General features: G+C 43.1%; 2 protein-coding genes across 2 annotated transcripts; both read left to right on the top strand.

The window, feature by feature from the left end:
• Window positions 1-1,851: 1,851 nt before the first annotated feature.
• Window positions 1,852-10,479, top strand: c8g (complement component 8, gamma polypeptide). Its single transcript, XM_071414729.1, has 7 exons — window positions 1,852-2,318; window positions 2,607-2,752; window positions 7,735-7,805; window positions 8,228-8,335; window positions 8,595-8,699; window positions 8,804-8,839; window positions 10,392-10,479. The coding sequence occupies exons 1-7, from the start codon at window positions 2,139-2,141 to the stop codon at window positions 10,409-10,411; spliced, it is 666 nt and encodes a 221-aa protein (XP_071270830.1). The 5' UTR covers window positions 1,852-2,138; the 3' UTR covers window positions 10,412-10,479.
• Window positions 10,480-11,189: 710 nt separating this feature from the next.
• On the top strand, window positions 11,190-13,084 carry LOC139583545 (lipocalin-like). The gene is made up of 6 exons (XM_071414731.1): window positions 11,190-11,425; window positions 11,665-11,804; window positions 11,894-11,973; window positions 12,047-12,160; window positions 12,599-12,700; window positions 12,827-13,084. Exons 1-6 carry the CDS (start codon window positions 11,336-11,338, stop codon window positions 12,844-12,846), a joined length of 546 nt encoding a protein of 181 aa, XP_071270832.1. The 5' UTR covers window positions 11,190-11,335; the 3' UTR covers window positions 12,847-13,084.
• Window positions 13,085-21,923: the final 8,839 nt, after the last annotated feature.

The following is a 21,923-nucleotide window of genomic DNA, read 5'->3' as shown; positions in this document are numbered from 1 at the left end:
ATCTACACACAATACCCCATGATGACAAAGCGAAAAAAAGTTTTTCGATTTTTTTGCAAATGTATTAAAAATGTAAAACATAAATACCTTATTTACATAAGTATTCAGACCCTTTGCTGTGAGACTAAATTGAGGTCAGGTGCATCCTGTTTTCATTGATCATCCTTGAGATGTTTCTACAACTTGATTGGAGTCCACCTGTGGTAAATTCAATTGATTGGACATGATTTGGAAAGGCACAAACCTGTCTGTATAAGATCCCAAAGTTGACAGTGCATGTCAGAGCAAAAAACAAACCATGAGTTCGAAGGAATTGTCCGCAGAGCTCCGATACAGGATTGTATCGAGGCACAGATCTGGGGAAGGTTACCAAAACACTTCTGCAGCATTGAAGGTCTCTAAGAACACAGTAGCCTCCATCATTCTTAAATGGAAAGAGTTTTAACCACCAAGACTCTTCCAAGAGCTGGACGCACAGCCAAACTGAGCAATCGGGGGAGAAGGGCCTTAGTCAGAGAGGTGACCAAGAACCCTATTGTCACTCAGACAGAGCTCCAGAGTTCCTCTGTGGAGATGGGAGAACCTTCCAGAAGGACAACCATCTCTGCAGCACTCCACCAATCAGGGCTTTATGGTAGACTGGCCAGACGAAAGCCACTCCTCAGTAAAAGGCACATGACAGCCCGCTTGGAGTTAGCCAAAATACACCTAAAGGACTCTCAGACTATGAGAAACAAGATTCTTTGGTCTGATGAAACCATAATTGAACTCTTTGGCCTGAATGCCAAACATCACATCTAGAGGAAACCTGGCACCCTCCCTACGGTGAAGCATGGTGGTGGCAGCATCATGCTGTGGGGATGTTTTCAGCGGCAGGGGGCTGGGAGACTAGTCAGGATCGAGGCAAAGATGAACGGAGCAAAGTTCAGAGAGGTCCTTGATGAAAACTTGCTCCAGAGTGCTCAGGACCTCAGACTAGGGCGAAGATTGTCAGGGGACAATTACATATTTACCTGATTTGTTTGATATTAATTGTAAACAATTATATATTTAACTAAGAGTAAGACTGGCCTGCTAATGCTGAGTATTTATGGTGTCCACTCTAGCTTCATTGTTAGGGAAGCTCTCAGCTTCACAACTTAGAGTTTGCGGTCGACGGTTTCATTATTGCAATAATTAATCGATGATTGTTTGAATAATTGTCCAAGTCTCTCTCAGTAATGAAATTATCACTAGATGGTTCACCTTCCAACAGGACAACGGCCCTAAGCACACCGTCAAGACACCGCAGGAGTGGCTTGGGGACAAGTCTCTGAATGTCCTTGAGTAGCCCAGCCAGAGCATGGACTTGAACCCGATCAAACATCTCTGGAGAGACCTGAAAATAGCTGTGCAGCGACACTCCTCATCCAACCTGACAGAGCTTGAGAGGATCTGTTGAGAAGAATGGGAGAAACGCCCCAAATACAGGTGTGCCAAGCTTGTAGCGTCATACCCAAGAAGACTCGAAAGCCAAAGGTACTTCAACAAAGTACTGAGTAAAGGGTCTGAATACTTCTGTAAATGTGATATTTCAGTTTTTTTTTTTTTCTATATTTGCAAAAATTTCTCCGAACTTGTTTTTGCTTCGTCATTATGGGATGTTGTGTGTAGATTGATGAGGATATTTTTTTGTCATCCAATTTAGAATAAGTCAAGGGGTCTTAATATCTGAGTGCACTGTAGTTACAACAATGATATCAACATCGCCCCCTTTCTGTCAGAAGCACACACTGCACTGACTGGTATGTCCAGCCCACTGCCAGTAAAGGGCTGTTAATGATAAACACAACAAGAGGTCATCACCCCCTCTGTGTGTGTGCGTGTGTGTGTCAACATTTGTCCAGAAAGAGGCAGCACAGAGAAAGTGAAGGTCGGACACAAGACAGAGGGAAGGATAAATCGAGGGAGGAGTGGGTCATTTTTTCCCTTGTCGGTGGACATCGGTTCTGGTATTACACTAGACATAATCATTTAGCAGGGATCCAGGCAAAACCAATCAGATTACACTAGCATCGTGATATCAACCTTGTGGGACAGACACAGCAGAAGGAAGAAGCAGAGAGTGGTGTTGGGAGTGTTTTGGGGACAGTGCTACGATGACTGGGGTGTGGCAATGTGTTACCATGCTAATGGTGGTGTGTGTGTGTCTATGGGGGTCGGCGGAGGCGATTGGGGGAGCAAAGAGCCGACCACGACCCCAGAGGAGACCCATCAAGAAGCCCAAGGTGAACCCCATTGACGACACCCCCCCAGCTCAGAACATTGACATACAACAGGTAGGTACAAGAGTGTGTTTGTTTGTTTGTGTGTGTGTGTGCAAACATGATCTCACAACTACAGCACAAACACAGCCAGTGGCGGACGTGCCTTGACGTTGTCAATGTTGAAACCCTGCTGTATCGTGTGTGTGTGTGTGTGTGTGTGTGTGTGTGTGTGTGTGTGTGTGTGTGTGTGTGTGTGTGTGTGTGTGTGTGTGTGTGTGTGTGTGTGTGTGTGTGTGTGTGTGTGTGTGTGTGTGTGTGTGTGTGTGTGTGTGTGTGTGTGTGTGTGTGTGTGTGTTGTAGATGGGAGGGCCATGGTACCTGGTCAACGCAGCGTCTAAGTGTAACTTCCTGATGAAGAACGGTCTGAAGGTGGAGGCTACTGTGATGACCCTGACGCCCCCCTCCTCCCCAGACACCACTCTCTCTGTTAGCACTACCACACGCCTGTGAGTTACTCTCCTATCTCTCTGTTAGCACTACCACAGGCCTGTGAGTTACTCTCCTCTCTCTCTGTTAGCACTACCACACGCCTGTGAGTTACACTCCTATCTCTCTGTTAGCACTACCACAGGCCTGTGAGTTACTCTCCTATCTCTCTGTTAGCACTACCACACGCCTGTGAGTTACACTCCTATCTCTCTGTTAGCACTACCACAGGCCTGTGAGTTACTCTCCTATCTCTCTCTGTTAGCACTACCACACGCCTGTGAGTTACTCTCCTCTCTCTCTGTTAGCACTACCACAGGCCTGTGAGTTACACTCCTATCTCTCTGTTAGCACTACCACAGGCCTGTGAGTTACTCTCCTATCTCTCTGTTAGCACTACCACACGCCTGTGATTTACTCTCCTATCTCTCTGTTAGCACTACCACAGGCCTGTGAGTTACTCTCCTATCTCTCTGTTAGCACTACCACACGCCTGTGAGTTACTCTCCTCTCTCTCTGTTAGCACTACCACAGGCCTGTGAGTTACACTCCTCTCTCTCTGTTAGCACTACCACAGGCCTGTGAGTTACACTCCTATCTCTCTGTTAGCACTACCACACGCCTGTGAGTTACTCTCCTCTCTCTCTGTTAGCACTACCACAGGCCTGTGAGTTACTCTCCTATCTCTCTCTGTTAGCACTACCACACGCCTGTGAGTTACTCTCCTATCTCTCTCTGTTAGCACTACCACACGCCTGTGAGTTACTCTCCTATCTCTCTCTGTTAGCACTACCACACGCCTGTGAGTTACTCTCCTATCTCTCTGTTAGCACTACCACACGCCTGTGAGTTACTCTCCTATCTCTCTCTGTTAGCACTACCACACGCCTGTGAGTTACTCTCCTATCTCTCTCTGTTAGCACTACCACACGCCTGTGAGTTACTCTCCTATCTCTCTCTGTTAGCACTACCACACGCCTGTGAGTTACACTCCTCTCTCTCTGTTAGCACTACCACAGGCCTGTGAGTTACTCTCCTATCTCTCTCTGTTAGCACGACCACACGCCTGTGAGTTACTCTCCTATCTCTCTCTGTTAGCACGACCACACGCCTGTGAGTTACTCTCCTATCTCTCTGTTAGCACTACCACACGCCTGTGAGTTACACTCCTCTCTCTCTGTTAGCACTACCACAGGCCTGTGAGTTACACTCCTCTCTCTCTGTTAGCACTACCACAGGCCTGTGAGTTACACTCCTCTCTCTCTGTTAGCACTACCACAGGCCTGTGAGTTACTCTCCTATCTCTCTGTTAGCACTACCACACGCCTGTGAGTTACTCTCCTATCTCTCTGTTAGCACTACCACAGGCCTGTGAGTTACACTCCTCTCTCTCTGTTAGCACTACCACACGCCTGTGAGTTACTCTCCTATCTCTCTGTTAGCACTACCACACGCCTGTGAGTTACTCTCCTATCTCTCTGTTAGCACTACCACACGCCTGTGAGTTACACTCCTCTCTCTCTGTTAGCACTACCACACGCCTGTGAGTTACTCTCCTATCTCTCTGTTAGCACTACCACACGCCTGTGAGTTACACTCCTCTCTCTCTGTTAGCACTACCACACGCCTGTGAGTTACTCTCCTATCTCTCTGTTAGCACGACCACACGCCTGTGAGTTACACTCCTATCTCTCTGTTAGCACTACCACACGCCTGTGAGTTACTCTCCTCTCTCTCTGTTAGCACTACCACACGCCTGTGAGTTACACTCCTATCTCTCTGTTAGCACTACCACACGCCTGTGAGTTACACTCCTATCTCTCTGTTAGCACTACCACACGCCTGTGAGTTACTCTCCTATCTCTCTGTTAGCACGACCACACGCCTGTGAGTTACACTCCTCTCTCTCTGTTAGCACTACCACAGGCCTGTGAGTTACACTCCTCTCTCTCTGTTAGCACTACCACACGCCTGTGAGTTACACTCCTCTCTCTCTGTTAGCACTACCACAGGCCTGTGAGTTACACTCCTCTCTCTCTGTTAGCACTACCACAGACCTGTGAGTTACACTCCTCTCTCTCTGTTAGCACTACCACACGCCTGTGAGTTACACTCCTCTCTCTCTGTTAGCACTACCACAGGCCTGTGAGTTACACTCCTCTCTCTCTGTTAGCACTACCACAGGCCTGTGAGTTACTCTCCTATCTCTCTGTTAGCACTACCACACGCCTGTGAGTTACTCTCCTATCTCTCTGTTAGCACTACCACACGCCTGTGAGTTACACTCCTCTCTCTCTGTTAGCACTACCACAGGCCTGTGAGTTACTCTCCTATCTCTCTGTTAGCACTACCACACGCCTGTGAGTTACACTCCTCTCTCTCTGTTAGCACTACCACAGGCCTGTGAGTTACTCTCCTATCTCTCTGTTAGCACGACCACACGCCTGTGAGTTACACTCCTCTCTCTCTGTTAGCACTACCACAGGCCTGTGAGTTACTCTCCTATCTCTCTCTGTTAGCACTACCACACGCCTGTGAGTTACACTCCTCTCTCTCTGTTAGCACTACCACAGGCCTGTGAGTTACACTCCTCTCTCTCTGTTAGCACTACCACAGGCCTGTGAGTTACACTCCTCTCTCTCTGTTAGCACTACCACACGCCTGTGAGTTACTCTCCTATCTCTCTGTTAGCACTACCACACGCCTGTGAGTTACTCTCCTCTCTCTCTGTTAGCACTACCACACGCCTGTGAGTTACACTCCTCTCTCTCTGTTAGCACTACCACACGCCTGTGAGTTACTCTCCTATCTCTCTGTTAGCACTACCACACGCCTGTGAGTTACACTCCTCTCTCTCTGTTAGCACTACCACACGCCTGTGAGTTACACTCCTATCTCTCTGTTAGCACTACCACACGCCTGTGAGTTACTCTCCTATCTCTCTGTTAGCACTACCACACGCCTGTGAGTTACACTCCTCTCTCTCTGTTAGCACTACCACACGCCTGTGAGTTACTCTCCTATCTCTCTGTTAGCACTACCACAGGCCTGTGAGTTACTCTCCTATCTCTCTGTTAGCACGACCACACGCCTGTGAGTTACACTCCTCTCTCTCTGTTAGCACTACCACAGGCCTGTGAGTTACTCTCCTATCTCTCTCTGTTAGCACTACCACAGGCCTGTGAGTTACACTCCTCTCTCTCTGTTAGCACTACCACACGCCTGTGAGTTACACTCCTCTCTCTCTGTTAGCACTACCACAGGCCTGTGAGTTACACTCCTCTCTCTCTGTTAGCACTACCACACGCCTGTGAGTTACACTCCTCTCTCTCTGTTAGCACTACCACAGGCCTGTGAGTTACTCTCCTATCTCTCTGTTAGCACTACCACACGCCTGTGAGTTACACTCCTCTCTCTCTGTTAGCACTACCACACGCCTGTGAGTTACTCTCCTATCTCTCTCTGTTAGCACTACCACACGCCTGTGAGTTACACTCCTCTCTCTCTGTTAGCACTACCACAGGCCTGTGAGTTACACTCCTCTCTCTCTGTTAGCACTACCACAGGCCTGTGAGTTACACTCAGTGTTATTTCAAGTGTTATATTATCAGCTATGTAAAGTGTTTTAGCAATGTGAAAGTAGTAGTATGAATAGTGGGGGAAGATAAATAGACAGATAAATATAGGTGGTATTTATAATGGTGTTTGTTCTCCACTAGTTGACCTTTTCTCATGGCAATGGGCCACAAATCATGCTACAGTGATTGCACATTGCAATATTTCGCCTAACAGCTATGGGAGTTTATCAATATTTGATTTGTTTTCAAATTCTTTGTGGGTCTGTGTGATCTGTGGAAAATGTGTTTCTCTAATATGGTCAAACATTGTCAGGAGGTTAGGAAGTGCAGCTCAGTTTGCAACTCATTTTGTGGACAGTGGTCACATATCCTGTCTTCTGTTGAGAGCCAGGTCTGCCTATGGCGACCTTTCTCAATAACAAGGCTATGCTCACTGAGTCTGTACATAATCAAGGATTTTCTTTGTTTTGGGTGTCACGGTGGTCAGATATTCTGCCACTGTGTACTCTCTGTTAAGGGCCAGATAGCATTCCAATTTGCTCAGTTTTTTTGTGGTTGATTCTTTCCAGTGTCATTGTTATCTTTTTGTTTTCTCATGATTTGGTTGGGTCTAATTGTGTTGCTGTCCTGGGGCTCTGTGGGGTCTGTTTGTATTTGTGAACAGTGTGTATGCATCGCTTCCTTTCAGGTGGTTGTAGAATTGAACAACTATTTTTTGATAACTAGCGTATAGTCCTAATTCTGCTCTGCTTGTACACAAAGTATATTTTTGCAGAATTCTGCTTCTGTCGCTCGCTCTCTCACTCTCTTTCCATTTCTCTCTTTTTACATATCTCTTTCTTTCTTTCTTTGTTTCTCGCTCTCTCTCTCTCTCTCTCTCTTTGCACCCTCTTTCACACTCTTCCTTCCTTTTGCTCTTCAAATCCTTTCTTTCGGAGAGTACCCAAGTCTACCACCAGAGGGCACTCTCTCGCTATCTACCTCTATCTCTTCACATTCTCTCTCAGCTCTCTCTCTCCTTTTCTATCTCTCTTATGTCAAGTCAACCTTACTCAAAGTGTCAGTAAACACAGTAAACTACACCACTCCACAACACTTTTTACCTGAAAAAGACAGTCTTGGCTCTATAGACATTGATCCTATACTGGGGAACTGAACATATTATGCCTGTTTTGACTTGTTATATAATTGATCTGGCTGAACCAGAGGAAATAGTTGGTTGTGCAAGTTGCAAAATGGTTGCAAGTGTGTGGCAGACATGCACACACGTGCAACCCCCCCCCCCCCCACATACACACACACATATGTACACACACACAAACAGTCTTATGCAATGTTTAAGCTACCTGAGTAGATAACTCCGCTGATCTGTCTAACTTAAAAAAAAATTGTCCCCTCCCTCCACTGCACCCCCCCCCCCCCAGTAACCACCAGTGTTGGGAGATCCTGCAGGCGTACACCATCACCCCCACCCCAGGACGCCTTGTACTCAATGGTAAGAGTCCTGTCACACACAGAGACATGCCTTACAGCCCTGTTAACTGCTATATACGCCCTTCTTCACTCTGCCGTCTCCTCCTCCACCCGGCAGTCTCCTCCAGCTATATCTCTGAGAGCACTGCTTTGTCTCTTTAAAATTGCAGCTGGAACCCCGTGTCCCCAACATTCCACTGCTCTAAACTGATTGGCTTTTCATTCAAAGTATGCAAATCACACGTTATAGTCTGGGAATAATCACTGTGATAGATTTACTATGTGTGTTTCAAAGGAACATCAGAGGAGATTCGAATTCATGTTCATGAATTCATGTTCATATTCAAATTACATTAGTTGAGAATAAGGTGCAAATTTGATCTTGTGTCAAAGTTATTGATATTACTGTATTATTATTGTTAACTATTATTGTTTTCCATGTAGGTAGTAGACCGTTGCTGAACACTGATATAGTGATTGGAGAGTCAGACTATAGCTCCTACGCTGTGTTTTACTACCAGAAACAGGGACAGCTCACCATGAAGCTCTACGGTCAGTCTGCGGCTTGTATGCTGCCAACCCGATTGATACCCTGTACTAACAACATGCAAGCCAACAATATGGGACAATATATCGGTTTGAAGCCAGGTCTTCTGAGCACGACAAGACTCTGTTAGCCAGCAGAGCTAAAGCCTAGGCAATACTTCTGGGAGATATGGTTCACCAAACCACATTCAGTAAACCATTACAGAAACATTAATGTTGAAGTCACTGAGAATGTTTCAAGGAGGCTGTTGTGTTTTCTCTACAGGCAGATCCAAGGATACCCTTTCAGAAGCCATCTTGGATAAGTTTGAGGACCTGGCTGAGAAAAAGGGGCTGGGATTGGCCTATGTGTTTGCCTTCCCCAACTACAGTAGGAACTTCTCTATCATAACTCACACACACAGCCTGCCATAACTACATCTTTACCACAGCCTGCATACATACTTAAAATGAAATTGTTTCCAATCTGTACAGGTCACTGCGAGTCTGTGGACAAGGACCATGTGATCAGTGAGTATACCATTTCAAACATTTGCTAAACCATTTATTTGGGGCATCCTGGACCTAAAATGGCAAAATAAAGGAATTGTCCAAATATAGACTACATCAATATAAATGTAGACGCTTCAGAATCATCTGTTGTAGAAGGACAAGAACCAGCTGGCTGAGGTGACTTATTTTTCTTTTGGGCTCCCGAGGGGCGCAGCAGTCTAAGGCACTCCATCTCAGTGCTAGAGGCGTCACTACAGACCCTGATTCTATTCCAGGCTGTATCACAACCGGCCGTGATTGAGACTCCCATAGGGCTGCGCACAATTGCCCCAGTGTCGTCGGGTTAGGCTTTGGCCGGGGTAGGCCGTCATTGTAAATAATAATTTGTTCTTAACTGACTTGCCTAGTTAAATAAAACATGTAAATAAAACAAGAATCCTAAACCACCCCCTCGCCCCTACCAACAAGTTCGGGGGCCCTCCGTTGTCACGTGTTGGTGATAAAACTCCGAGGGTGACTTCCAGAGAGTGGCAAAGTGATCAATAAACTAATCAACTTCGGAACATACTTATGACTTGAATGATGTAATGATGTTTAAATAATAAAACAAACATGAAATTAAATGAACAAATCGCCCCAGTCGTTTTACAAGATATAAACCCCAGTAAAGTAAAATATTTTATTTAGGAATTATTGCATGCGTCAAGTCATGAAATCAGACATAAACAAATACAAGTATTAAAGGTCCAATGCAGCCGTTTTTATCTCAATATCAAATAATTTTCTGGTAAAAATTAAGTACCTTACTGTGATTGTTTTCAATTAAAATGGTACAAAAATAAACAAAAATATATTATTAGCTAAGTGCAATTTCTCAAGCAAGACTTTTGCTAGGACTGTCTGGGAGTGGTCTGAGTGGGCAGGGGAGAACTGAAAACGAATTGTTATTGGCAGAGAGGTTCTGAACTTTCTTTCTTGGTTTATTAAATAATGGTAATGTCACCATGCAGGCCAAAACTATATTCCACCAAAACCCTTGAATGAGTAGGTGTGTCCATAAATTTGACTGGTACTGTATATAAAAAACACAGGAAATCACGTTTTTGACTGCACTGGGCCTTTAAATTGGCAAACTCCAAACAGGCTATCACAGTGCATGTCGGGACAGCACTTTGCTCTGAAGGCTGAAGCCTAATTAGCCCATACTGGAGCCACGGATTTTCACTCCCTCATCGTTGGTTGACTCGGAGCAAATGGAGAAAGGCAAAGGGAAGGGGGTGATTTGGGATTCGGACAGATGCAGATTGGTGGAATGGCATCCAACCCCCTTTAACTTTGAAAAAAACATCACGTTTACTCCTTCGCAGGGCATGTGGAAATGTACTGGCACAACGGGCAGTTAGATAAATTGCGTTAACAAGTTTACCAAACTGTTTTGAAAACGCGTCTGCAAATCTATAGTATAGAAACATATTTGCATAAATAAATGGGCATGTTTATTTTTGTCTAACTTAATTCACTTCGTATAGTTTGAGTTTATTTCTGAGCTTGTTTCATCTCTCCTTCCCAGACTGCGTGCCAACATGTTGAGGAAGATTCCAAGAGCCTGTATTCTGACTGCTCAGCAATACATTGCATATTAAAATGATTGAATTGCTTATGTGTGCGTGTTTTTTGTACTCACTACTGAATCTCCTCTGGATAGGCCTACTTAGGGGGTTCTCTCGCATGCTAATGAGTCCCAGATGTAGTCTGGAGGGGCCAGGGGGTTTAGTTACAAAACGGGGGTCTGCAAACCCCTAGCCCCCATCCTAAACATCCCAGAGAGAGGCTGTGTGCACGTGTGTGTATTATGTAACCCAACTCCCTGCCTACAAGACTCTGCCTGCCTCCTTCAGAACAAAGAGAGTTCAGGGCCATTATGTATCCCTCAAAGTTATGTATCTTTCAGACCTCAACTGTATGTATACTTTAGGAGGAATTCACCCCAAACCCCAACATGACTTTAGACCTCTGTGAACCCATGTTCTGTTCTGCAAACTGTTACATTTTCTTACTAGTTTTACAACTCACATCTTGCAAGCATGCAGCCCTCGGCGGTCATGAGGACTGCTTTACCGGCTCACTCTGAGGACACTGTGTGTATGTGTCAGTGCATGCATATTTGTGCATGTGTGTACATACTCATGTGTCTTCATGCTTACATATGCATTTCATGGTGGAGGTTGTAGTGATCAGGAATAAGAGCTGTCTGAATAAATAGTCCTATCATTGTGGGGGGAGGAGAGGAAAGGGATAAATCATTCTGCTTACAGTGTAGACTCCACCTCCTCCATGTGCAGTTGTGTAAGAGTGACATTTACATATCTTTGTGGGACTAACTACTGGAGCCAAGGGGTTAGGAGAGGGGAGGAGTAGAGGAGGGGTGGTACAAGCTGGAGGATATAAGGACATTCACTCTCTCCTCACACACACCCTGGAAAGTTGAGCAGTCGCACACACCGATCTGTAACCATGATGCTGAGGATGATGGGAGTTCTGCTGTGTGCTGCGCTGGTCGCCTGCGTCAACGTCGTGCCCCAGAAAGACTTCAACCTGGAGAAGGTAAGAGAGAGAAAGAGGGCAACAGAAAGAAACATACTTAGAGAACAAATGAGATAGAGAAAGCGCAGGCAAAAAGCTGAGAGAAAAGGTGTACAAGAGATTCTGAGGTTTAATGGGGTCAGAGTAGAGCAGAGGACACAGTGTAATCTGCAATGACTATGGAATCAATTTGAATTGTGAGAATGAATGATATGTCGTTCTTATTCTGTTTCTAACTATATCGTTCTCACGCTCCCCAGATGGCTGGTAGGTGGTGGATTGTGGGCTTTGCCACCAACGCCCATTGGTTTGTGAGCCATAAGGCTGACATGAAGATGGGCACTTCCGTGATGCTGCCCACCGCCGGAGGAGACCTTGACCTCACCTACACCAACCTGAAGTCAGTGTGTGTGAGAGCACATTGTGTGTGTGCGTGGGCGTGTGTTTGTGTCCATAATACTCACACTAACTCTGCTCTTTCTCTCTCAGCGCTGATGGTACTTGCTGGAGGATGACACATCTAGCCAAGAAGACTGACATCCCAGGCCGCTTCACCTTCACCAGCCAGCGTGAGTATGTGCACGCATACACACAGTCGACATAAGTCCACCTCCCTAACTTCTCTCCCCTTCTCCCTCTCAGGTTGGAACAATGAAAATGACATGCGTGTGGTGGCTGTCCAGTATGATGACTTTGCTCTGATCCACACCATCAAGACCAAAGACGGAGTACCTGAGGTGCTCAACAAGCTCTACAGTAAGTCTGTCTGACTGTCTGCATTTCTGAAATTAATTGACGCTTTTAAAGATGTTCATGTTTTGTGTGTAATTAATCACAGTTCTTTGGTCTGCGTTTTTAGACTGGTCATGTGTTAACTTGGTGGTGTTGGGCTTCTACAGCTGCATTGCTTGCTGTTTGGGGTTTTATGCTAGGTTTCTGTATAGCACTTTGTGACATTGGCTCATGTAAAAAGGGCTTTATAAATATGATTGATTGATTGTGTTAACCTGGTTGTGTTGTATTAGCCTGGTGGTATTGTATTAACTTTGTGGTGTTGTCTAAACTTTGTGGTGTTGTCTTAAGCTGGTGGTGTTGTGTTAACCTGGTTGTGTTGTGTTAACCTGGTTGTGTTAAATTTGTGGTGTTGTCTTAACCTGGTTGTGTTGTGTTAACCTGGTGTTGTTGTGGTTGCAGGTCGCACTCCAGAGGTGAGCACAGCACTGCAGCAGAAGTTCATGCAGTTCTCTCTGGATACAGGAATCATCTCCGACAACATCGCTATCCTGCCCAAGAATGGTATGACATTACACACGCATACATGCAAGATCACACAGATATACTTACTGTATGTACAATATTACGACAATCGCGTGTGCTTCAGTAGACATAATCTGCTCACTCTTTTCTCCCTCTGTATTGAAGGTGAATGTACCGAGGCATAAAGTGTTTCTTCACTGAAACCCCCCCCCCTCTCCTTCATCCCTCGTCGAATCCTCTTCCACGGTTCCACCTCTCCTTTTTCTCCCCATTTCACATCCAAACTCTTCTCCTGGGAGAAGACTGTGAAACAAGAAACCCCACCCCCTCGATGCACCACTCTTCATCCCTTTTCTACATGTTTTTTACTGCTGATATCTGTTGTTTTGATTTTCTTGTGGTGAAATAAAGAATGTGTAACAACTCAAGTCTCAAAGTTAGTGTTAATGTAAACAATACCTAGGCTACAATTACATAAGCCTACCTACACTACATTAATGTGAAAGTACATTTTAGAAGCCATTCCAGAGGAGAGTCCCAGGTTTTTAATCACAAATGGGACTTTATAAATGTACAAAGTTAGAATGATGAGGATAAAGAAAATGTATTTTAAAAGTTAAACAAGAGCTGTTCTGTAGCCATTCAGGATATCAGAATAACAGCAGCTGTACAGTTCCGTGTGATATTCACTAAAGCACAGAGGCTAGAACTAAAACTTGATTGTATGGCTGAGCTTTCTGTTGTACTCTTCAATTTTGTAATTCAAACTAATAATAATAATAAGGGCTCAGACACACCAAGGATACTGACTGCTGAAAGGTACTTAGCACCTCTTCCCAGTGTTGGCAATTAACTTTGTTGTTCACATAGCAAATATCCACCACCGATTCAATAGTCAAAATATTCCAGACCATAAGGTGGTAGTAGCTTGTTCGGCTTGTGCCTGCTGTAGATAGCTAGCAAGATGCACTAATGTCGTTGCTAGTGTTAGTTAACTAGCTAGCAACATGATAATTAAATCACAATCGACTCGTTTTTGAATGTAGCAGCTGCATGTAAGCTGCAGAGTAATTTGTCCTACTGGCAAATGGCGATGGTAACATTAACTAGCAAGCGCACTGGCAGTATAGAATAATGGAGAGTGTTGTGCATTGTGTTGCATTTACCACCCCACTCGTTTCATAAGTGTGTGTGATGGCCTTGCTCAGTTAGCAAGCTAACGTCAGCTAGCTAACTAATGAGCTAGTGCACATTATCCAACCTATCAAAAAAATCCTTCTTCAAGCACAACACTTCTTAGCTAGATATAAAGACTTGCACTGGAAAAAATATTTATGATGCAGCTTTATTGTTTTAGTTGGAACAATTCTGATGAAAAGGGGATGGATTATAGCGGGTTTGTCAGTACCAGGTCTGTACGCAACATGTATGTCTTTTGTTTCAGCAAGAGAAGGAACGGCCTCTTACTGTGCGAAGTACCAATCAAATCAAATCACATTTTATTTGTCACATGCGCCGAATACAACAGGTGTTTCACCTTACAGTGAAATGCTTACTTACAAGCCCTTAACCAACAATGCTTTAAGAAGTTATGAAAAATTGGCATATTTCTCTGTTTCTGGCCTCTAAATAAAACTACCACAGAGTAAATGAAAATGTGTTATAGAAAAATATGAAAATTTATTTTTTATTGCAACAATAATACCAATATTACACATCAATACAGGGACATTCCTGTGTATACAATGAAAAAATAAATGTACAAAACACCAGGCGCACCCCTGCCGAACTCCCACCCTCCAAAAAATAATAAGAAAAATTCAGGACAAGGCAATGAGACATTAACAGACGTTCAGACATGACTTCTAATAATTCCAACTTTTTAAGTTTGACAAGTTTGAGGGATTTATAAAATTGTAACAGTTCAATTAAAAAAATTAACAAAATAAGGAATTTTCCCACCCCGTTTACATTTGTGGATATAATATTTAGAGAATAGTAATGTTAATACATAGTTATGATCAGAATTACAAGGATAAGCATAATGCTATTTAACATCATCAAAGGTAAACATAGGATATTTAAGGAGATTTTATACACGACCAATACTGAATTTCAATCCATAGTTTACTAGAATGGCAACATTAAAAACAAATAAATGCTCTATAGATTCTGAATGAGCAAAAACACAAGGAGTTTTGTCAAAATGTAACCTTTTGTGCAAGAAATCATTAACAGGGTAGATGGAAGAAATTATTTAAAAAATGTGTTTCTTTAACTTTTGGGATAACTGGACAATTAAGGTAAAAGGTAGTTGCTTTTGACCATAGTATGGGTTGATCACTTCCATAGGAAAATATGACTTAATTAACTGTCAATCCTATCCACTTATTGTTGAAATTTTTATCCAAAAGTAATTAATTGGTCAACTTGGAAAAGTGGGAACAACCTCATACTATAACAAAGTGTTCATAAATAAGTCAAAGTAAAGGAAGTGGAATTGCTTTGCATACCTTCATACAATATATTCTCTCTGGTCAATATTAACTTGAAATTTACCAATGAACTCCCCAGTGTTGACTAACAAATTTCATTAGGAATTAGTCCACCAAGTTTATTAAACAGATTGTTCGGGATATGATACCAGATAGAGGTAGGATTAGACAGACATAATGTCAACCATTAAATGTTAAAATACCTACTAATGACTCAAAATCAATAGCCTGTAAATCTCTATGATCATAGTCTTTTACTAATTGAGATTTTTTTCGAATAGGATGCGTTTTATTCCTCAAAATAAATATAAATATAACAGAATTGCCTTTTTTGATGTTGTTAGAAGAAAAAGAGGACTGCCTTGGATAAATTATTCCAGATAAACCATCAGTCTTGGATAAAAGAATACGACTCCAAATTGACATGTCACGTTAATAATAACGCAGAGTGACACAGACATCGTAGACAATGTGTGATGCCAACGTGGGCAATAACCATCATCCACATGAACACCATATAAGTCTGCACATTAATGATAGCTTCAGCTCTTTGTGCCTCAGTCCTCATCCCAGCACAACTGGTGTTGTGTCCAACATATACTTCTTCATCTGAAACAATATACAAACAATATATGAACTACCCATCACTGCGACCTGTATGCTCTCGTTGGCTGGTCCTCACTACATATCTGTCGCCAAACCCACTGGCTCCAGGTCATCTATAAGTCTTTGCTAGGTAAAGCCCCGCCTTATCTCAGCTCACTGGTCACCATAGCAACACCCACCCGTAGCACGCGCTCCAGCAGGTATATTGCACTGGTCATCCCCAAAGCCAACACTTAACTTTGGCCGCCTTTCCTTCCAGTTCTCTGCTGCCAATGACTGGAACGAATTGCAAAAATCACTGAAGCTGAAGTCTTATATCTCCCTCTCTAACTTTAAGCATCAGCTGTCTGAGCAGCTTACCGATCACTGTACCTGTACACAGCCAATCTGTAAATAGCACACACACCTCATCCCAATATTATTACTTACCCTCTTGCTCTTTTGCACCCCAGTATCTCTACTTGCACATCATCATCTGCACATCTATCACTCCAGTATTAATGCTAAATTGTAATTATTTTCACCTCTAGGGCCTATTTTATTGCCTACATCCCTACTCTTCTACATTTGCACACACTGTACATAGATTTTTCTATTTTAATTTTGTGTTATTGGCTGTACATTTTGTGTTATTGGCTGTACATTTGTTTATGTGTAACTCTGTGTTGTTGTTTTTGTCGCACTGCTTTGCTATATCTTGGCCAGGTCACAGTTGTAAATGAGAAGTTGTTCTCAACTGGCCTACCTGGTTAAATAGTGTGAATTAAAAAAAAATATTTAAAAAAGGACCAAGTATGTCTCTGTCTATATCCAATTCAAACACTCCCCGCAACATCTCCCACTACAGCAGGTATGATGTGTCTCTCACCCGTCTCAGGCTCCTCCTGGTCTGCAGCTCCTGCTGTTGCTTAAGCCTCACCTCCTCCAGACTCAGACACATACTAAACACACACACACACTATTTTATGAAATCCACCTCAGTCTCATGTAAGCTACAACAATTAGTTGTACCATGGTGCACCCTTGTGGCTATAAACAGAACTACAGCAGATACATCTACTGACAGACACAGTACTGTCTCCAGACAGTGCTCCACCGAGGAAGAGCATGATGGTTGCGATGAAGCATGTTGCGGTGAAGCATACCACTCCCACAGACCTGGGTTCAAATACTATTTCAATTACTTTCACATACATTAATTAAGTAAGTATTTAGATGTATATTTTTGGGAAATAAAGTAGTTGAATATTGGAATGTATTTGGAAATACACTTGGAAAGTATTGGCATGTCTTTGAAAATAGTCAAATACACAGAGTATTTTCAAATACAAATACTCCCATCCATTTGAACCCATGTCCTAGGAGTATTTGAAGGTAAGGTATTTGGAAATATGTATTTGAAAATATTTGAAAATAGTAGTTTATTTATAGAAGTTGTTTGAAAATACAGGCCTCCAGAGTGGTGCAGTGCGCCATCTCTCAAACCAGGGTCTCTAAGGCACTGCATCGCAGTGATAGCTGTGCCACTAGAGATGCTGGTTCGAGTCCAGGCTCTGTTGCAGCCGGCCGCGACCGGGAGACCCACGACAATTGGCCCAGCATCGTCCGGGTTAGGGGAGGGTTTGGCCGGCAGGGATGTTCTTGTTCCATTGCGCTCTAGCAACTCCTGTGGTGGGCCGGGTGCAGTGCACGCTGACACAGTCGCCAGGTGTACTGTGTTTCCTCCGACACATTGGTGCGGCTGGCTTCCGGGTGAAGCGGGCATTGTGTCAAGAAGCAGTGTGGCTTGGCTGGATTGTGTTTTGGAGGATGCACAGCTCTCAACCTTCACCTCTCCCGAGTCAGTACGGGAGTTGCAGCAATGAGACAAGACTGTAACTACCAATTGGATACCACAAAAAATAAATACTTTCAAATACTTCCAACAGAAATAGTTCATTTTGGCCACACAAATTCGGAACATATTGTACATTTAGCAAATTTCTAACATATCATAAGAATTGTAATTTGTTGTGGCTAACGTTAGCTACGTGGCCAACAGTACACTTTTCATAGGAAATGGATGATGGACATCCACAAATTAATACATACAAAACGTAACAACATATCACACTAAATGATGTGTCTCTGCTTTACGTACAGAATAATACCAAATGCTCTGAGACCAGGTTGAGCTTTAATGACTAGCCACCGGTGAAAACAAATGGAAATATGTGTAGTATTAATCACAATTTTCCAACACCATTTTCCGATTTTCAGATAATTTAGGAAATTGCACACCCTTGGCTGAACGCTGTGTGCAACATCCAATTTTGTAAAAAAAAAACAGAAAATGGTGGTGAAAATGTTTGTTAATTTTTTTTCAATAATTAAATCCGGCGGCTCGCCCCAAAAAGTTAGTTAAGGAGGAAAATTATGCCTTTGCAGCCTGAATGGATTATGCTTTATGTACGAGCCGATCAACGGGGGACACGAGTGTATTATAGGGAATGGACATCAATCCGAGACGATAGTGCAGATTTAGCGTCCACTATAGGCTGCCCTGGCTACATGCCAGTAAATCATCAAGTTTAATAGGCTTTTGGCTACACTACTCCGAAATTCCAATGACAATTGTCTAAAGGACAATTTGTAACATGTACTAATAATAATAATAATATATAATTTGGTGGGTGCTTCTATTTGTCCTATTTCACACAAGTGTGTATTAATAAGCATGTATGAATTGTAAATTTGTTTTTCGCATATCCAACTATAAAGGGGTAACAGGATCTGGTGAGGGAACAGTTTGACATAACACCTGCGTGCCTGCGGTTGGTAGCTAGGATTATACAACGGGCTTCAGATGGCTTGGAGTTGAAGACAGAGCTATTCCCAGCCACCAGCTGTAGCCCTACACCTGCAAATAACTATTCATATAGGGCTGGAGTATTGAGGTATAGGAGTTATATAATAGAACATGGGTGGCCAACCCTCATGGAGAGTACCTGGGTGTGCAGGCTTTAATTCCAACCCTGCTGTAGAGGCAGCTAATCAAAGGGAATCTAGTGTGTCGGAGTAGGGCTGGAGTCTGGAGTAGCCTATAAACATGCACACCCAGTAGCTCTCCAGGACCAGGGTTGACTAGTATCCATAGGTCCTTCTTGAGAAAAAAAGTAGTTATGCTGTCCCTTTCACCTCTGAATGGCATAGTATGTCCTGGGTCTCGACGTCCGTTCTTCTTTCTGCCCCACCTGAGCCGATTCTTAAGACTTTGAAGAAGTTATCGTTGCTTTTGGACAGAGCACAGCTGATTTCGAAACAATGGAGGTTGATCTCGCTCTCCTATCACACGTTTCAACAACAGGCTTCTTGATGACCCTTGCGGTGGGCATTTTACCAAGTAAAAGAAAACAAAAATATAGGTCAAAGGATTCCAAATAAATTCCTTAGGTTATCCCGCACCTCATCTCAACTTGTCAGTCATAGATTCGGTTGTGTCATCGTTCTCTGGTCTGTAATCAAATCGTCAGATCATTTGGCTATTATGGGCCTATAATTATTTGTTATGCGGTGCTGGTTGCAGTGGAACGCACCTCTGGCTTGTCTGCCTTCACCTGGCGCACGCTTGTGATCATCAGTAGTTACACAGCCACATACACCCCGCCTATTTCTACAATTTATCTTCTTAAAATGTGATTTTAAACCTAACCCTAACCTTTATCACACTGCTAACCTCATTGTAAAGGGGTGCGTAATCGGTGGCAGGGAAGTCAGACGCAGGAGAGCAGAACTTGGTAATAGCCGGAGCAGTTTAATTGCTAAACCCACGGCATAAAAATAACAAGAATAATTGCGTACAAGCACCAAACAACACGTGCACAAGCACTTACAATAAACAATCCCACACAATGATATGGGGGGAACAGTGGATCGATGATGGCTAGAAGACCAGCAACGCCGACCGCCGAGCGCCACCCGAACAAGGAGAGGACCCGACTTCGGCGGAAGTCGTGACACTCATGCCTAACCCTAACTTTAAATTAAGACCTAACCTTAACCCCAACCTTAACCACACTGATAACATGATGTCTAACCCTAATGTATTTTGTAACAAGATACTTTCAAGAGCTGTAACTTGTATTTTCAAAATACAAAATACTTTTCTATATCATTTTTTAGAGCGATTCACAATTAACAATGACCAACACAATTCCAGTCAAAATAGAAGTTTGTAAGAAATACAACCCAAGTCAATTTGTTGCCAATATCATGTATCCCAGTGGTTTTCAAACTTTTTGACTTGCTATTGCAAAAAAACTTGAGACCCCATTGAACACACATGCACGAGTACACACGCCAACATGTGCGCACAATTGCTGCGCAAATGTAGCCTGTCATACTGCCATAAACGATGTTGTGTTTTCAAAACGTAAAATAAGCAACAGAAATAAACATCGTTTTACACCTGCATTTCGAGCTGCAAGTCATTCATGATAGCTGCCAGTATGATCTAGGGATATATCATGTCTCTTCTCTGGAGTCCAGAGCAAGCTACATCATGTGGCCTACTTGTTGCAGAGGTTGCAGGGGCGGATGGATGTTCTGTCTGCACCGCGCCATCATTTTGGAATGCAGCACCTCGTTGCCAGCCGGGTAGAACTGTATTTCCTCACAAATACCATAATAAATTCGCCATAATATGTTACATCTTCATCCCATAATATCGAAGGCAGTGCGATGTTACAACTGCTGATTTTTAGACATATAGCCAGTAGCCACCCACTCCAATTCAACAGCCGCTGGGCCTATTCCATGTTGGTTCAACGTCATTTCATTGAAATCACATGGAAGCAACGTTGATTCAACCCAAACTAGGTTTATCTTAAATATAAAAAAGTATCAATCAAATCGCCAGGTAGCCTATTATTCTCGCAAATATGAGTCAGTAGTAGATTGCTAAACTTATATGGATGATAAACGTAGACCTACTATGTTTTTGCCAGGCTAAATTGGAGGAAATTAACCAAGTTCTTTCTGGTCATTCGTGCCCGCTTTTGCGTGCCAATGCTGATGACTGGGTCAAAAATTAAGGTTCTGAAAGACATATGAGATGGGTTCAGAATAACGACCAAAAATCTATACACATTTTTGGGGAAATTATATGACCACCGAAAAGGGCACTTTGGAGATTGGAAGGGGCAAGGGGCAAGTGCTCTTCACCGGTAGAGCCCTATTTGTGCACGCGTGTTGGGTAGGTTACTTTCTAGATGTAATCCGTTAGTTACTAGTTACATGTCCAAAATTGTAATAGGTAACATAACTTTTGGATTACCCTTAAACTCAGTAACGAAATCTGATTACTTTAAATTACATTTACATTACTTTCCCCTCAATAGGAATAGGTTAGTACCACAAAGTCATAAAATCTGATTTTAAACCTAACCCAAACTTTAACCACACTGCTAACCCTAATGCCTAACCTTAAATAAAAACCAAAAAGCATTTCTTTTTACATAGATTTTTACAATATAACACATTTTGGCCAATATAGCTGAAATCACTCAGTTCTGCCTCCAGGACAGTGGCGGCCTGTCATTCAGGGCAGGTGGGGCAGAGCCCACATTTGTAGCATTTTTTGGGGGCCTGTTTTGCATGTTATTTTGGCATTAATACGTGTCACATATCAGTTTGCAAACAATGTAATTTAAAAAAAGATATATCATTGAGTTAATAAAGCTGCATACAAACATGGTCTCTTTTTTGTTTTCTTGAGTAAGGCAGCTCCAAAATGCAGGTGTTTCAGTCTAGCTCAGTGCTTTCTGTGGTGGTGGGGCAAGCCAGCAGAAAGTATGGAACACTGCACCGTGATTGGTTCAGTGTTCTGTCACTCATGGGGACACTACGTCACCGCCAAGTCTAAGGGTAGAGCTCTAAAATTCTAGCCCCTTGGGTGCTGCCATAGAGTTACATTAGAAGTGCCCATCCATGAAGGCTCAAGATCATTGGCCACAGATACAATGACGTCAAATCACGTTATATCTACAGTAGCTTTGATTGGACTGATCAAGATCAAAATCTTAGCTAGCAGTTTTATGAATCAAGTTGACAATATACTGGAAAATCCTTTTTAATCCTTGTCATATGAAGAGAAATAATGAAGAGAAATTATAGATGAAACG

Source organism: Salvelinus alpinus, chromosome 8, assembly GCF_045679555.1.
Source record: "Salvelinus alpinus chromosome 8, SLU_Salpinus.1, whole genome shotgun sequence".
Taxonomy (NCBI): domain Eukaryota; kingdom Metazoa; phylum Chordata; class Actinopteri; order Salmoniformes; family Salmonidae; genus Salvelinus; species Salvelinus alpinus.
This window is presented reverse-complemented; position numbering and strand designations above follow the sequence as displayed.

Coding starts and splice junctions, on each gene's coding strand:
- c8g (XM_071414729.1), top strand. CDS start 2,139: ATGACTGGGGTGTGGCAATGTGTTACCATGCTAATGGTGGTGTGTGTG. Junction 2,319..2,606: donor AGAACATTGACATACAACAG/GTAGGTACAAGA, acceptor TGTGTGTTGTAG/ATGGGAGGGCCATGGTACCT. Junction 8,336..8,594: donor GCTCACCATGAAGCTCTACG/GTCAGTCTGCGG, acceptor TTTTCTCTACAG/GCAGATCCAAGGATACCCTT.
- LOC139583545 (XM_071414731.1), top strand. CDS start 11,336: ATGATGCTGAGGATGATGGGAGTTCTGCTGTGTGCTGCGCTGGTCGCC. Junction 11,426..11,664: donor AAGACTTCAACCTGGAGAAG/GTAAGAGAGAGA, acceptor CACGCTCCCCAG/ATGGCTGGTAGGTGGTGGAT. Junction 11,974..12,046: donor CTTCACCTTCACCAGCCAGC/GTGAGTATGTGC, acceptor TCTCCCTCTCAG/GTTGGAACAATGAAAATGAC.